This window comes from Hesperophylax consimilis, chromosome 12, assembly GCF_061612785.1.
Source record: "Hesperophylax consimilis isolate HC1 chromosome 12, BYU_Hcon_1.0, whole genome shotgun sequence".
Taxonomy (NCBI): Eukaryota; Metazoa; Arthropoda; class Insecta; order Trichoptera; family Limnephilidae; genus Hesperophylax; species Hesperophylax consimilis.
The window spans coordinates 35,271,815-35,287,376 of NC_142847.1; the positions used below are offsets into that span (position 1 = coordinate 35,271,815).

The 15,562-nt window shown below is 35.5% G+C and overlaps 2 protein-coding genes across 3 annotated transcripts in view; both read right to left on the bottom strand.

Annotated features, from left to right (window-relative positions):
- Positions 1 to 1,514, bottom strand: part of Axn (protein axin) — a 251,789-nt gene extending 250,275 nt beyond the window's left edge. For both annotated transcript variants that reach the window (XM_089638388.1, XM_089638384.1), the window contains exon 1: positions 1,293 to 1,514. The gene's annotated coding sequence lies outside the window, so the exon portion shown is untranslated. The remainder of the gene's footprint in view (positions 1 to 1,292) is intronic.
- A 5,921-nt stretch (positions 1,515 to 7,435) lies between these two features.
- The window catches only part of Hel89B (histone acetyltransferase 1), a 90,312-nt gene continuing 82,185 nt past the window's right edge, over positions 7,436 to 15,562 (bottom strand). Inside the window, exons 29-31 of the mRNA XM_089637603.1 lie at positions 15,039 to 15,291; positions 13,224 to 13,399; positions 7,436 to 11,383 (exon numbers count right to left, since the gene is read on the bottom strand). Of these exons, the coding sequence (XP_089493729.1) occupies positions 11,119 to 11,383; positions 13,224 to 13,399; positions 15,039 to 15,291 (694 nt within the window). The 3' untranslated portion in view covers positions 7,436 to 11,118. The remainder of the gene's footprint in view (positions 11,384 to 13,223; positions 13,400 to 15,038; positions 15,292 to 15,562) is intronic.

Genomic DNA, 15,562 nt, shown 5'->3' on the forward strand with positions numbered 1-15,562 from the left:
GCGTAGTATAAAACTGATAAAATCTATGAGATTAACCGTTTTTATTTATATTTTTGTAGAAACTATTTAAAAAATATATGTTTTAAAATTGCATTTCATAAATTATGACATAATACTTACTCGGATTACACCCTCCCCCTTAAAAAAACAACAAAAAATGCAGGTATCTACGTACCCAAGGAATATATTAAATTGTTATAAAATTCCCAGTATTTGGCGGTGCCATCGGCGTTATAAAATCGTACTCAACAAAATAAAGAGTAAAACTTGGACAAGCTAAGCGGTCTGACAAAAGCTAAAACTGCCATAAATAGTAGTTCCAGCTAAAGACATCAGGTATGCGACCATTGGGCACGGGAAGGTTCATTTACCGTTAGGTAGGTACCGACTCCCCCACATTGCTCGAGGATTATCCTCCGGTACCTACCAAGTACCAACAACGGCCATATGATTTATTTATTTGGTTATAAAAAAATAGGTACTTATTTTAAAGCCACTGAATTCGTTGTTTTTATTTTTTATTTGTTGGATTAAAATATTCTGTCAGTGACTTTATTCCGAATAAAAAAATATACAATAAGAACCTACACAATTATATTATAATAAGTATGAGTATTGTTATGATACAAAATAAAGGTAATAACTTTGAAGGTTTTCACTGAAAATAATAAGTTCGATGTTTCAGAACTTCCCTAACTAGTTTGCTTCGAGACATTTTCTAAAAATAATTCTTGGATGACAAACGTCAAACTGCTGATGAAACGAAAGTTTCTCGGGCCAAACTTTTCAGTTTCTAAGTGCCCTTATGGAAAGTTATCCCGATTTTCGATCTTGCCGAAGAACACGAGAATTTGTAGAATGAAGACAAACATTCCATAACAAAAAGTGCACGCTTTGAAGTTTGTGATTGTAAACACATCAAAGTTTTTGACATGTTTTTTCGTATTTTTTACCACAAAACTGTGAATACATAAGAAAGTTGTGCGATATTTAAGTAAGTTAGAAGATTTCAAAATACGTTTGATTAAAAAAGAAGCAACTCATCAAAGTAATAAACTCTGAACGTACCAACATAAAAAATAGCCACAAGGTAAACCTAACCTTACAAGCTGAGCAACGGATATAAAAATACCACTCAAAAGTTGCAGAACTACGACCGGTCTACATTTTAATCGAAGTAGACAACCGACAGATTTAAATATGCTAACTTTTGAAAGAGTTTTCAAGTAAATAAAAAGTGGTTAATTATAGAAGTTTGTCGGAATCTTCAAAGAAGCTTCGGACTTTCTTACCTCAGCGGCACCTGATATCCCAAAGTAATCCAATGATGATGAGTTCAAAACACAAATAAACACTAACAAACACTAGTAAATTCGTAAAAAGAAAGCACCATTGAGTAACAGACAACTTATAACAATTAAACTAATTAACTCACTATTTAAAAACACCAAGAAAACAATATTGTCAACACAAAACAAAAAGAATTCACGCACTTGACGTCGAGCTCGCCATGGTGTTGATGTACGCCGGCGCTACCTGGTGTTTGTTTTCAGAACTAGCAGTTTGAAATGTGTTCCAACACTCACAAACACAATAATTTAAAATGTGGCGGTTATTTTCGGCTGATAAAAAAAAATCAATGGAAGCAAACTCCATTGAAATGAATTAAAATAATATTATTTAAGTACTATTTTTATTACCTTTCCGACATGAAAACTTTTTCAACAGCATAAAAAAAATTACATACTATTTCAAATTATTACATAATTGTTTTATAAAATATTATTACAGTTAGGTAGGTACTTTATCAGATTGAAGATTGATCTGGATTGAAAGGATTATTTTATAATTTTGATTAGCTGAGGTTCCGGCGTTGCACGAGCTATAAGCAGAGTTTTTAGATATTTCATAAATTTCAGAATAAAACTGTAGATTTGTACAAAAAAAGCCGTGCAGCCCACCACAGTTACTTTTCTTTTTTACATACAATCATAATATTATTGTTTAACTAGCACATACCAGCTCAAATCAGTTCCCAATTTTGAAAATGACTCTTAAAATCATTTTTTGCTAAAATGTTATATTTTAGGTAGGTACTTTACCGCTTGTCTGAATACTTATAAACACCTTAATTTTGAAAAACCACTTAAATTCAAACAAATCCGAATTCCATAGTTACAGACAGACACATTACCGAAATTAGTATTTTTGATTATAACAGTCAATTTATGAAGCCAATAAATAAGCCTTGGGCCTTTTGTTAAAATATTGCTTTCTTTTGATTATTTATTATAGATTAATACTTTGATAAAATAGGTGGATAGACTGAGTGGAAGAGCTTTGGAATGGTGCGGGAAGAACGGAGGATTCTGGAAGCGAGGGACCGGAGTCAGTGGAGAAGGCCAAACCCAGGGGGGTATAATTCCGATCGAAAATTAGAACCTAAAAATTGTGACGTCATAAATACAGGCCGGAAAACCACTCTCAGGGCCGGCTGCCAAAGACAGGAAGAAGTACTGAACGATTTTCAAAGTAGCTCTGAAAAAATGCCAACAAAGAGAAATTCAACAGCGAATGGATGGTATTGCCACCTTAATAAATAAAGATTTCTATAAATTTTGGCAAAAAACCTCTTCGAAATTGAAAACCAATATGAAAACTCCTCTGTCAGAGGAGTAAGAGGAAAGGAAAATATCGCCAATGAATTTCTTAACTTCCTCTCCGTGGCAGGTGAAGAAGTAGCGGAAAAATCTATGAATGTAAATTTTAGTTTGAAAACCGAAGGTAATATTACCACTAACATCATTACTTAACATATGGTAGAAAGAGCTGTAAGAGAAATGGCTACAGGAAAAGTCACAGGACATGACTCAATAGCTCTTGAGCACAAGAAGTATGCTGGGCCAGCGATTCATATAATCCTAGCAAAACTATTTTCAAACAAAATGACGAAAACTGTAATTATTCCCATAATTAAATCAACAAAACTTGATCCATCCTTTATCAATAACTACTGACCGATTTCACTCTCGACTGCCCTGGCAAGAATATTTGAAAAAAATTATCGACGGTCGTAACAGACCATCTAAAGACAGAGGATAACCAGTTCGGATTTAAATCTGCACTGTCAACTTCTATGGCAATATATTCCTTAAAAGAAACCATCAGCTAATATACACAAAGAAAACGCCAATCTATCTATACCTGCTTTCTAGATCTAAGCAAAGCGTTTGATCGTGTTTGTCACAATAAACTCTGGAAAAAACTCAGGAAAAGAGCAGTTTCGGATAATATAATAGCGATTCTTTCAATTTAGCACACGCATCAAGAAAATGTGGTGAAATGGTCTGGGGAGTTTTCTAACCAATTTTTTTTGAAAAGTGGCGTAAGGCAAGGAGGAAGCGTGTCTCCAGCACTGTTTAATATATATATACTGATGAACTAATTCAAAGATTTAATAACAGTAAGATAGGTTGCCATGTTCAAGGAGTATGTGTAAACAATATTAACTACGCAGATGATATGGTTCTTCTAGCACCGTCACTTAGCGCACTAATGAAACTACTCCAAATATGTGAAGATTTTGCAAAAAATCATAACCTTGTATATAATACGTCCAAATCATTAGTTATGGTTTTCAAATGCAAAAACGAAAACATGCTAACACTTTCAGTATGGCTAGATGGAAGGAAAATGGATGTTAGTCGTAGCGTCAAATACCTGGGACATATTATCACAGACGACCTGAAAGACATCGAGGATATGGAAAGGCAAAGAAGAGCGATATCCGTTAGAGCACGTATGCTGTCAAGGCGTTTTCACTTTTGCAGTACAAACGTGAAAAAGATACTTTTCAACGCATTTTGCACTTCGTTGTACACGTCAGAACTGTAGATGGATTACACTGCATCCCAATGGCAAAAGCTAAAAGTCGCTTACAATAATGCTTATCGCCAACTATTCCGCCTACCGAGATACTGCAGTGCCACGGAAATGTTCCTGGAGGGACGAGTACACTCTTTCAGAGCTCTTCTCCGCCATCACATGGGAAGCTTATGGCGCAGACTACGCCAATCAAGTAACAAAATCATCACTGCCATGGTTGCCTGGATGGAGTCCCCTCTGATGGCCCTCTGGAGACGGGAGATGTGCAAATATCCTCCATACACAGCTGTTTAACCTCTTAAGGACCACGCCCGAGTATACTCGGGCGGCTATTATGTGCCAGAATTCGGAATTCGTACTAAGAAAATTTTTAATTATTTTTTCACACTATGCACCACAACATCAATATTCAATCCCATTTTGGGTTTATATAATGGCTTTTATATGAGGATATATATTTTGAGTAAATAAAATTCATTGATAAAAAAAAGGTGTTTTTTTTTCCATTTTTAATTTTTAAATGATTACTGAAGGGGTTAAACTCATTTTTGTGTTTATATTTTATCTTTTTTCACTTAAATTCTGCTTTTTTGTGCCCGTCGGAATCACCTATGTTATTACCTACCTTATTATTATTTTTATTACTTATTATGTATATTATTTCAAATATGGAATGTATTGCATTGCACTACCCCTGCATACATTCTGGAATAAATTCTTATTATGTATTATATGATTGCTTAACTGTATCCACCAATGGAAAATCATGAAAATCTATGGAATAAACTTTCAGAGTTTTTCATTGGTGTATAGTATAATAAGTAGGCTCCGAATGAGAATTTTACTGTTTATATATTGCCATATCTATGGTTTTTTAGGACCAATTTGTTTCATACAAAAGGCCCGAAGTTATCGATATAGTGAGTGGTTTATTTATGGCCAAACCTTCCCTAGTATGTAGCACCGTGAGGAGATTAATTGATTAATTTATAAAATCAATTTAGTTTTTTCCAATTTTTGCTGCATCAGGTAGACCAGAAAATAAATTAGACACAGTTACAAAGCACACCTTTATTTAAAATTCAACAAGAATGGCACACTAAATCTGAACATAGTTCTTCTGAGTATTTTCATTATGAACACACAATACTATCTATACACTAGCGACAGACATAATCGACAAGTCCAGTTATGAAACTTACATTAATAAAACACGTAATCAATAAAAAATCATTTATTGATTCAGAATCTCAATAATCAAATGATTCAGAATTCCAATAATCAAATGATTTCAGGATATTAGTGTAGGCACAGTAATCTAAAAAAAAGACTGACAGTGTTTTTTAAAACATTAGCATCTTATTAAAATGTCTTGGAATCCATAGACATCCAATTGATATGATTTGCTCCAACATAAAATCTGGGTATCATTTTGACGAGCTGGGGCAAACCAGGTGAGCATAATTTTGGCACTAGGAGGGTTCGAGAATGCTACTACGACATCAGTCGTACGTTGACCGCCAAAGAGTGCACAAGGTAGTAACCAAACACCGTGCAGAAAAGTACAGTTCACTGAAGTAAGGCAACGGTTGGCAGTGCCATCCATTGTGGGACTTTTCTGGGCAGGGTCTGAATGTTCATTTTTAACCGAACCGTGTTTGGGATTTGTAGTTAAGTTTTTATGCAGCCACAAATTTCCGCACCTTTGTAAAAAAGACTAATAATTCGTATGCAGATTTTTTTAGGAGTTGCCTGTATACTATCATATTCATTTATTGACAAAGCACAGAAAGCGAGACGGTCAAGCCCCCTCCCTGCTCCGTTCACTTGGTTTGTTCCCCTTTCCCTGATGGGCTGGTCTATCAATTGGGATGTCTATGCTTGGAATCGGATATTTCAATTATGTCTCCATCACTATAAACTTGAGAAAACTTCATACTTTGGACACCGATGTTGTAATAAAGTTCAGCAAGTGGTCCAAAATACTATAATAAATAAACATATCATACTAATCGTTAATGAAGAAACTGCCGTATCAAATAGAGAGATAAATAACAAAAACTGAATAGTGGGACATCAAAATAAGAAATAAAAAGCGATGTTTATTTGAACCAGAATTAGAAAATGTGTTGACAAAAACAATTATGAAACTTCGGTCAGGAAGACCAACAGAAGAAGAAACTTGTTATAAATAAATTAGGTACAAAAGTGTTTAATTTATATAATAATAAAAGTTTCTGATAATATACGAAAAAGAAACATTAATAAATGCAAATACCATATGCATATTACACAAGGCCATGAAAATTCAAATAAAAACTGGGGATTACGAATAAACTAAGAAAAAAAAAATCTGATTTAAGTTGAAAAATTGTCTCTATCTTTGGTAACTGATTTATTTTGTAATATTAATTTGAGCACTGCTGTCTGTTAATAACACTCTGCCTCTTAATATAAAAAGCCCAAATATTATAATCAAAGGGTATGCACATTCATGATTCATATTCTAATGCACTCAAAGCCTGGGATAAACAAAGCTGTAAACATTGAAAACATACAGGAGAATGATCATGCTTTTTAGAGTGCAGTAACCATTGGTGGTTAAACCCGTTTGGTACCTACGTTTGATTAGTATTTGAGTTGCCTAAAAAACATTCCTATTTCCAAATCCAATTCACGAAACCCAGACCAACCACAGACAAAACCTCAGTGTTTGTGTGTTCTTGTTGTTGAAGGCAACGCAAGTATTCGAATGTTCGTCGAATAAAACTAAGCTCGGCGGGTGAATTACGCTTTTGGAAAACACGCAAAACGATTGTGCATATCGTACACCCCACCCCAATCAACGTATGTATATATATTATACGTGTTTGAAAGACAATTATATTTATCTGCATTCTGTAACCACCCGAAGAGGCATTGAGAAGCAAGCAGCAGACAAAGGTAAGTCTGTGGCATTTCCCACCCCTTTCCTTCCAAATCCCTGCATTACTAGGCAACTCAATATCATTGTTTTCATTGCACCCGTAATGAACGGAAAGTATTGAATCAGCGCGACTATATCGTATAACAATAAAAGTGCAATATACATATTTTGCAAACAAAGCTAATGTTATAAAAACTTTCAGCACAATTTGAAATATCTGAACAAATTTATGGGGTGCAACCAGTGGCAGCTCAAGCACATCTCGCATGGTTGGTATCGACATTTATTACTTGTACTTTACTAAAATCTCACTACCTGGAGAGTAGTCCTGAACTTAATCAGATATATAAATACCAAATAAATTAAAATCTTTGCTGGTACATTTAAACCAATTTATAAAAAAATAATGCACTATCTTGAAAGATTATCATCAAATTTAATTTGAAAGCGTACGCTAAACTATGTAGGTTTCTTTCTAAAACTTAAGTATTGGACACGAGGTTATTTAATGGTCTGACTGTCCCCGAACTACATGAAAACCACACACAAGTGCGCACTTGCACTTTTGTAGATTGCCTAGAATAGAGAAAGAAATGGAAAGAAAATCACACACAAGTGCATGCGGTTTTGTAGATTGCCTAGGATAGAGAAAGAAATGGAAGGAATGTACCTAAATACTTTATAGGAGTCTCCTCACTTGCATGCTAGGTTCTGCACATTGAGAAATGCATCAAAGGACTCTGGCTGTCGATTGGCATCACTACTCTAGTCGCTAGTAAGCTTTAAGACATGCTGCAGAGCGGACGCCCGTTGCCTGGGTATCTCGCCAAAATTGGAGCTTGAAAATGATCCTAAATTTTATTTTTTTATTTCTGCAATTGTTAATTCAGTTTATGTTCAAGAAATTCATTAATTTTGGTGAAAACCAAATCCCCACTATCCCCCGTGAAGAACCGCCACTGGGAACAACAAACTCCAGCTCGCCACCGAATCAGGAGCAATGGCCCAGACTACTGATGCTACGAAGTTGGAAACCTTTCCTAAACGGCGCGGCTAAAGCAAAAACAAACTTCACACTAATATTTAAAGCTGTTCACTTTAATTTAACAGTGTAACCGCAAAAAATATACAAAAAATTCAGTGGTAAATCTTTCACTTAAATATAAACAGATACAAACAAATTATTTATAAATAAAAAAATCTTTATCTAGCGAACACATTAATAGCCTCTGCGAAGAACAAATTTAATCCTTTATTTATTATACAACAGTTGCATATCTATTAGAAAGTGAAAACCTAAAACATTGAATAAATAGATAACAACTACGGGTTATTGCAGAGTTTAAATCTGTTTGTAATACATACATAGTTTGCTTGATTGTATAATAACTATTGAGAACATACTTAAAGAGAACACGTAATTGACTGAAGTGGTAAAAGGACATTTTATTGTCATGGAATTCACAACAAATTTAACTCCTAAAGTAGTCCCAGAGAGAGATCCTACGCACGTCATCAACGGTCGCCCTCTTCCTTCTCAGGTCTTGTATGAAAACAAAAAAGACAGAATTTATAGATAAAAATTACATAATTTAAGAATACTTTTTAAAATTTTCTTAACTGCTCTCAACCGTCTGGAGCCAGTGAGACTACGGCATCCCCAATTGGGGTATGTCATGAGGCCGAAGGTAGCGGGGAGGGGAAGGATATGGGGAAGAGGAAGGTGGGGAAGTACCTGGCTATTCAGATCTGATCACCAAACACGGCCAAAGCCATTTCTAGCAACGTCTTTCATTTCTACACAGGGTGATATTGACTCTGGAACGTGCCGTCAATAAACTATATATTATTTTAAATGAGTAAATTGTGAAACATTACAAATTAATCGAATTATGTTTACTTGAGCACATCGGGATTTGAACCCGCGACCTCCGGTTTGCTAGTCGAGAACCTCAATGATGATGTCACTTACAACCTCTTGCTGGGACTAGTATACGGTTTCACATAACAAAACATTATCTAGGTATCTTGTTAGCTAAAATCACCTTAGTAATAATGAAAACCATTCTTTGAAATAATAAAGCTGCTTTATACAATCTTAAATGAATTATTCGTGAATAAGTTAGTGTTGGATTTGAATCCATTTTGCTTTCTATTTATGTTATATAAAATTTGTACAGTGAGATTAAATAAATAACCAAAATACATATGTATTTTCTTATTCCATTTCAATATTTTTAAACCAATATACAAAAACAGCATCATTCAAAAGTTGCAACATAGAAATGTGTAGCCTACATGGTAATTTATACAGTTTAAATATACTATGTGTAATTTCGCGTACTATTCAGAAGCAATATTTTTTTGTCTAATTAATTACATACATATCGGGCGTTTTATAAAATATGAAAAACTGTATCATTATTATGGTCTGAAAATAAGCTCCAATATTGCTTGATGCCTATATTTCATCAATATTCTGTATTTCAACTATCTATACGGAATTCTAAAATATTTAAAGCATAATCAATCAACCTGAATGTGAATAGAACTACGTAAATTGTTTTCTAAGCAAACACACATAGCCAGTACGACTAGGGTCATTAGGTCAAGGAGATTAATGTACTTCTGTACAAATGGTTAACCGTTTGCAAAAACATTAACATCCATACATCAAACACAAATAGGAAATATTGCCCTGTTTTGATAATATTATCATTTATTAAGGCAACTGCGATTTATTTGAAAAGCCCATGTTTTAAAATGACATAAATATTTACAAGTGAGTAACCCAAACCCGATTAGGAAAAGGGGATAATGATGGTGATGCAAATTTAAGAGAAAATCGTAGCTTTTTGTTGACTTTGTTTAAATAATTATAGTACATTATTTTTAATGATTTATGACTTATGACAGACATCTTCATAAAAATAATATAGTTTGTTCTATATTATGTTGTGTCAATCTAGAGTTACTAGTTACAAGTGTAATAAATTATTTCTCTTTCGAGTTCTAAAAAATATATGTTTTAAAGCTAAAATAAACATAATAAAATAAAAGGGGATAAATACCTAATTTCGTAAACATTCTGGTAGGTAGGTAAAATATTTTTTTAAATCTAGAAAGAAATTACTTTGTGTTCCAATATAGCTTGCTAATAAATATATAAATATAATGTGCAATGCAGTGTATTTCTAGTAGTCAACGACATTTTTCCTAGTACAGTTTCATCAAGTCTTTACAAAGTATGTAGGATTTATTACACATTACTTTATGTCTGTTTTTAATCAAATATTCTTGATTAACCTTTTGAATGCGTTAATTTGCTCCGTTTTATCTATACCCGTACGAATTAAATGTCAAATTATAGCATTCTGGCATGATTTATTGGACTATATAGACAGAACAGATTATTCTCCACAATATGAAAACAAATCCTCGTATGTCAACACTCTTAGATGTTTATAAAAACAAAAACATAAAATTTCATACAAAGACGTACCGTATCTTTTGAATGTGGTCCCGCCATTCACTCGGCGTGTGTGTACTTAGGCCACTGCGTTGATAGACACAAGTGGGACACCATGATCACTTATGATTTTTAGTTATGAAAAGTTATGAATGACATACTAATACTATCGCCATCCGTTGACAAAAATGTAAACTAAAGGACTTAAAGGCGCACTTGATTATCGATCTTTTTTTATGAAATACAATTTTATTTTTGAGAAATTCTTGTAGATGTCAGCATCGTGATAGTTCTACGAATGTCCAAGTGAGCAAGAAATACATTTATGACGAAAGAGCGCTGGAATATCGGCCTTCAAAGTTTCCGTATCAAATGTTGATACAGCCGCGTGTGAGTATGGGCTTTTTGCCGTAACAACAGTTGATACGGCCGCGTGCAAAGAGTTAAAGACAGAAATAAAGGAAGCACTGGAGCAATTAAAGTTCATTTTGCTACAAGGCATGTTCACCAGGGAGTGTATTCAAATGTTGATGTTATATTTCTTAACCGGTTCCCGATAGGGTTTAAATTGTTTACATTCTCAAAATTTTAGGGCAACGAACCAATTAACAAACAACTGGTTGAAATGATGAAAAATGAGTTTCTACAGTTTAATTCGTGTTCCATTTTCTCTGTAATGTTGTAAAAGTTGATAGGTTATAAAACCCACATGCTCGATTTAATCTGAGTCATCTCCCGTCAGATCGATAGAAAGTTAAGAGGTCACATTCCTTTGCTCCACGAGGTATGTGTTCAGCAAGAGTTTCTTCCAATGCTGCCGTGGACGGGTGGCTGAAGATCAATTCTTCCCGAGGTTCTTGACAAAGTTGGCCATATCATACTCCGTCTCGTACTGCTGGTCGTCCCACAAGTCGGGGAGGTTCTCCAGGATGGTCTTCATGGTGGCGGGGCCGTCAGGATCTGATGAGGAGGCCGATGGCCGAATGCCCTTGTTGTTGTCGAGGTGGAAGAGATCCAGGAGTTGGTCGGTGCCCATAGTCTCTAAAGAGGCGTTCTCGCTGCTTATGATAGTGCTCGCTGTCAGGAGTTTGAACTTTTGTAAACTGGAAAAAATATAAAAAAATAAGTTAAGGGACAGTGACAAGATATGACAGGCAGATTGTACTTTAAAGATTCTCAGTTCATTCTCAGAGTCATTTATCAGTAACCACTATATAAAATGTACACAACATTTATAATTATAAAACATTTTTGAGAAAAAACACCTCAAGGGCGCTTGATATAGAATGGCAGGATGATACAGACTGAATAAGGAAGTATTTTTTGAAGCCAGGAGCATTTTTAAACATTCATTCCCATATGAGATATATTATCATTGGTTCCATGATAACTCAACACAGTGACTATTCAACACACATTTAAAAAGTGATATAAATTCATTAAAAATGATGAAATATTTTTTTTGAAGAGAAACTTCTTTACGCGCGTTATGCAATTTCGAGGACGGGAGTAAAACCAACTCATGACCGTCATGAAAAACTGTGATCATTTCGCTATAGGAGCCTAGCCAATATTATATACCTACTTTAGTTCACTCTTCAAATTCAGCTTCGCGGTCTAGAGGCAAAGCGCCCGATTGTCGTCGTGAAGAACCTAGGTTCGATCCCCGCTTTAACTAATTTTTTTTTTCTTTTTGTTATTTTTTAAATAATAATTTTTTTAAAGTGATAAAATGCTCTCATGCTGCGACTTTTATATATTTTGACTATATGATATTTTGGTCGAATACGTAATAACCGCGGTCTAGAGGCCGAGCGTTCGACACTCGTTATGCAGTACCCGGGTTCGAATCCCTGATTTTTATAACTTTTAATTTTTTTTTATCACATGCTACTTATAAATATGTCAATAGACAGAAAAAAAGAGAGAATGAAATGAAAAGAGAGAGAGAAGAATACTAAAAGTTTCACTTCCGTCGTGCGTAGGCTTGCCACACACTCTATTTATTTTTTAACCTAACCTACTTAAACCAGTTAAAAAAAGTTTTTGTTTCATCACTTTCCATGACTTTATGTAACTTTTTGAAGATGTGATGAATTATCATTTTGATGATTTATCCGGTCACCATTTTCATTGTTAGCTGTATATTTTATGCCACAGACGTTTACGCCACCAGAGGAGCGGTTCTCGCCTCTGTCGGCCAAGCGGGGAGCGGGGACGGATTTTACCTAGATGTCTCATGTAAGATTATCAAAGGATAAACGTTATGGCCTATGTCATCTTTGGGGATGCTGTGTGGAGGTTCTTTTCAAGAAAAGGAAGGAGAGGAAGTTCAGGGAAGGAAAAAGGTGGGTAGGAATCTGGGGGTCAAATGCTCTCGTCAACCAGCCTCTCCTGATCCGGCCCACCACGGATTACGTGGGCAGGCACCCCTGGTAAGTCACCAAACATAGCTAACCACTTGGGGAAACCTCTGGCAGCGGTGTTGGCTATCTAATAAATGGTTCTCGGGGCGGTGGTACGGATACCTGCTTCCCGATTGTGCTGATTGTATATATTTGATTATAGAAATTCCGAGTTTTATTTATCACCAACAGTATGCAGTATATATATAATCGTACGAGTAATAATGCATTTAAAAAAAAATGCCTTGATCAATGGAGGTTTCTTGGCGTTTCCGAATATTAATACGAAAATATATAAACTCCTTACGGTGGTTTTAAGCCAATGAAACCACATAAGAGGTCACATAAATATATGTTGATTGCACAAGAACTGGTCACCTATTACTAAAGTTCTTTAAGCTTACTTATTGAAATAACCGCACATGCAATGCAACTCTAAACAAATGCACAAATGTGGGCGAATAATATTTATGTAATGCGTATAACAAAAATAGGAACAGATTTAAGAATGTAACATTAGTACAGCAAATGGACATACCCCATGATCTTCTCCTCCAGCGTGGCCCTGGTGATGAGTCGATACACATTGACCACCTTCTTCTGTCCAATACGGTGAGCTCGGTCCATGGCCTGCAGGTCCTTCATGGGGTTCCAGTCGTGCTCCACGAATATCACCGTGTCAGCTCCTGTCAGGTTCAAGCCTAAACCTCCCACCTGCAAATAGAGATAGATTCATGAGACCTTAGTAGGCGAAGTAGCCATGATTTACCACATCTAGCAACCCCTTCAGTTGACAGAACTATGTCTGAAAACGAGTGCTATGGATTATGGACGATAAAATAAATAAAATATTGGCACTTTAAAAAATGGACAAATTGAATAAAGTGGAAGTAAATTTGTTGATTGCAAAGTTTTTTTTTTTAATGATATTGTTGTTAAAATGGGGTATTTTCACAAACTATGAATACTGTTAATAATGTGTGGAAGATTTAAAGTTTATTTTTCTGATTCTGAGCAGTGTATTAAAAATGTGTAATTTTTATATTTTCATTCATAATCATTGGTTTAAAAAACTGCACATTCTGAAACAGTTCCAACCAGCTACAATGTTATTATGACATAGAAACCGCCACTGGCTGGTAAGACGGCTGTCACTAGCTTCGCTCGGCGTGACATCAACGCCGCCGTATTCATGAATAAAAACGAACATGTAGTTTTGGCGGCTAATCGAAAATGGCACATTTTAAATAGTTTTAGAAAATTTTTTTCGTAAAAAGACAAATAATAAAAATTCCTTTATTATCTTAATTTTTTTTGAGAATAACAAAAAAAACCAATGAAAATACCCTATTTACAAATAAACTATTTTTGAATATATAAAAGTAAAATGGCGTTCCTTTTTTTTTTTTTTCCTTTTGGGGGCCCTAAGGAATATAATTTCCCTCGTGGCCTATGTCATCTTAGGGGATGTTATATGGAGGGTCTTTTTAACCACTCAAGTGATTTTCGGCATATTATGCCGAATTTGCAAAACGTCTTGAGTGATCCCATGCCACAATATGCTATTTTTGACTCACAAAATTTGCGCATTTACAATTTTTTTTATTAATCCCAAAATATAGGATAAGCGGTAAAATATAGACGAATTAATTGGCTATATAATACTATAATCAGTTTATATGTCTCAGTATTCAAATTTAGAGATATGATTTTATTTAAATGAGGGCGAGAAATCTCCAACGAACGCCAATCACTCAACTCATATTTCAGTTATTGACTAGTGTGTCTAGGAGTGACGGACATATGAATCCATCCCTTCAACTCTGGTTCAAGGCGACGGGTCGAGAGAGTTTGGCTGGAGAGGTTAAAAGGCCGCTTTAGATCCGGCCCGCCATGCAGCTGGTGGGCAGAAGCATCCGGCGCTAAGATCTAGACAAACCTCACCCCATAAATCCGGGCACCTCTGCTAAGTCACCAAACGTCTGCTAAGTCAACCACTCAGGTTGATCCATGGCAGAGGTGTTGGTTATCCAATAAATGGTTCCCGGGCCGGCGGTACTCATACACGCCTCCCATATTAAACCTCGTCTATTGCGATTTTGTATGTACTATGCAAACTGATGTGAGGTTATGACTCCCAATTTCACAGTTTAACATTTTCTTTGGAAAGTACCACTAGTTTCTGAAAACTGTGTATTTTTATTTATTTAATTATTTTATTTAAAATATTGTACAAGAGTTTATAAAAAGCTTCTTTTATCTCAGTGTTGCCATTTGCAGCAATTTAAACAATTTGAGTGTCCTCCTTTTATTTGTACTATTATTAGTCAGATGTTGTAGTCATTCTGTATACCTGTGTGGTAAGCAGCAGCACATCAATGCTAGGATCATTATTGAATCTCTGCACCAGGCTGTGTCTCTGGCCGGGCGGAACGGAGCCGTCCAATCGGAGATAGGACACGTGGGGGAGCAGCGGTCGCAGCAGGTCACGCTCTACCACATCCAGCATACCCTTCAGCTGGCAGAACACCAGCGCGCGGTGCTGGGAGAGCACGGTGGACGTGTCCGAGGGCGGGCATCCAATACCACAATCCAGGAGGAGTTGCCTGGAATTAAATATTCATTAAACAAGGCCATAAAATAAATTATCAACGGTTCATTAATTTCTTTAGCTTAAAGTCTCAACTGGGGGTGGGTCTGTATCTTTTGCACTAGTTAACGTAGGTTAAATCGGCATTAAATGAGTTGCATCTAATGTACATTCCAGATTCGCCCCCTGATCTGGCTTTGAAGACACACACAGAAGCTAAAAATGAACACTTCATTTTGACAGCCAGTTTTGAAGTTCAATCGTTTAATTTTGGTGACTGACTACAC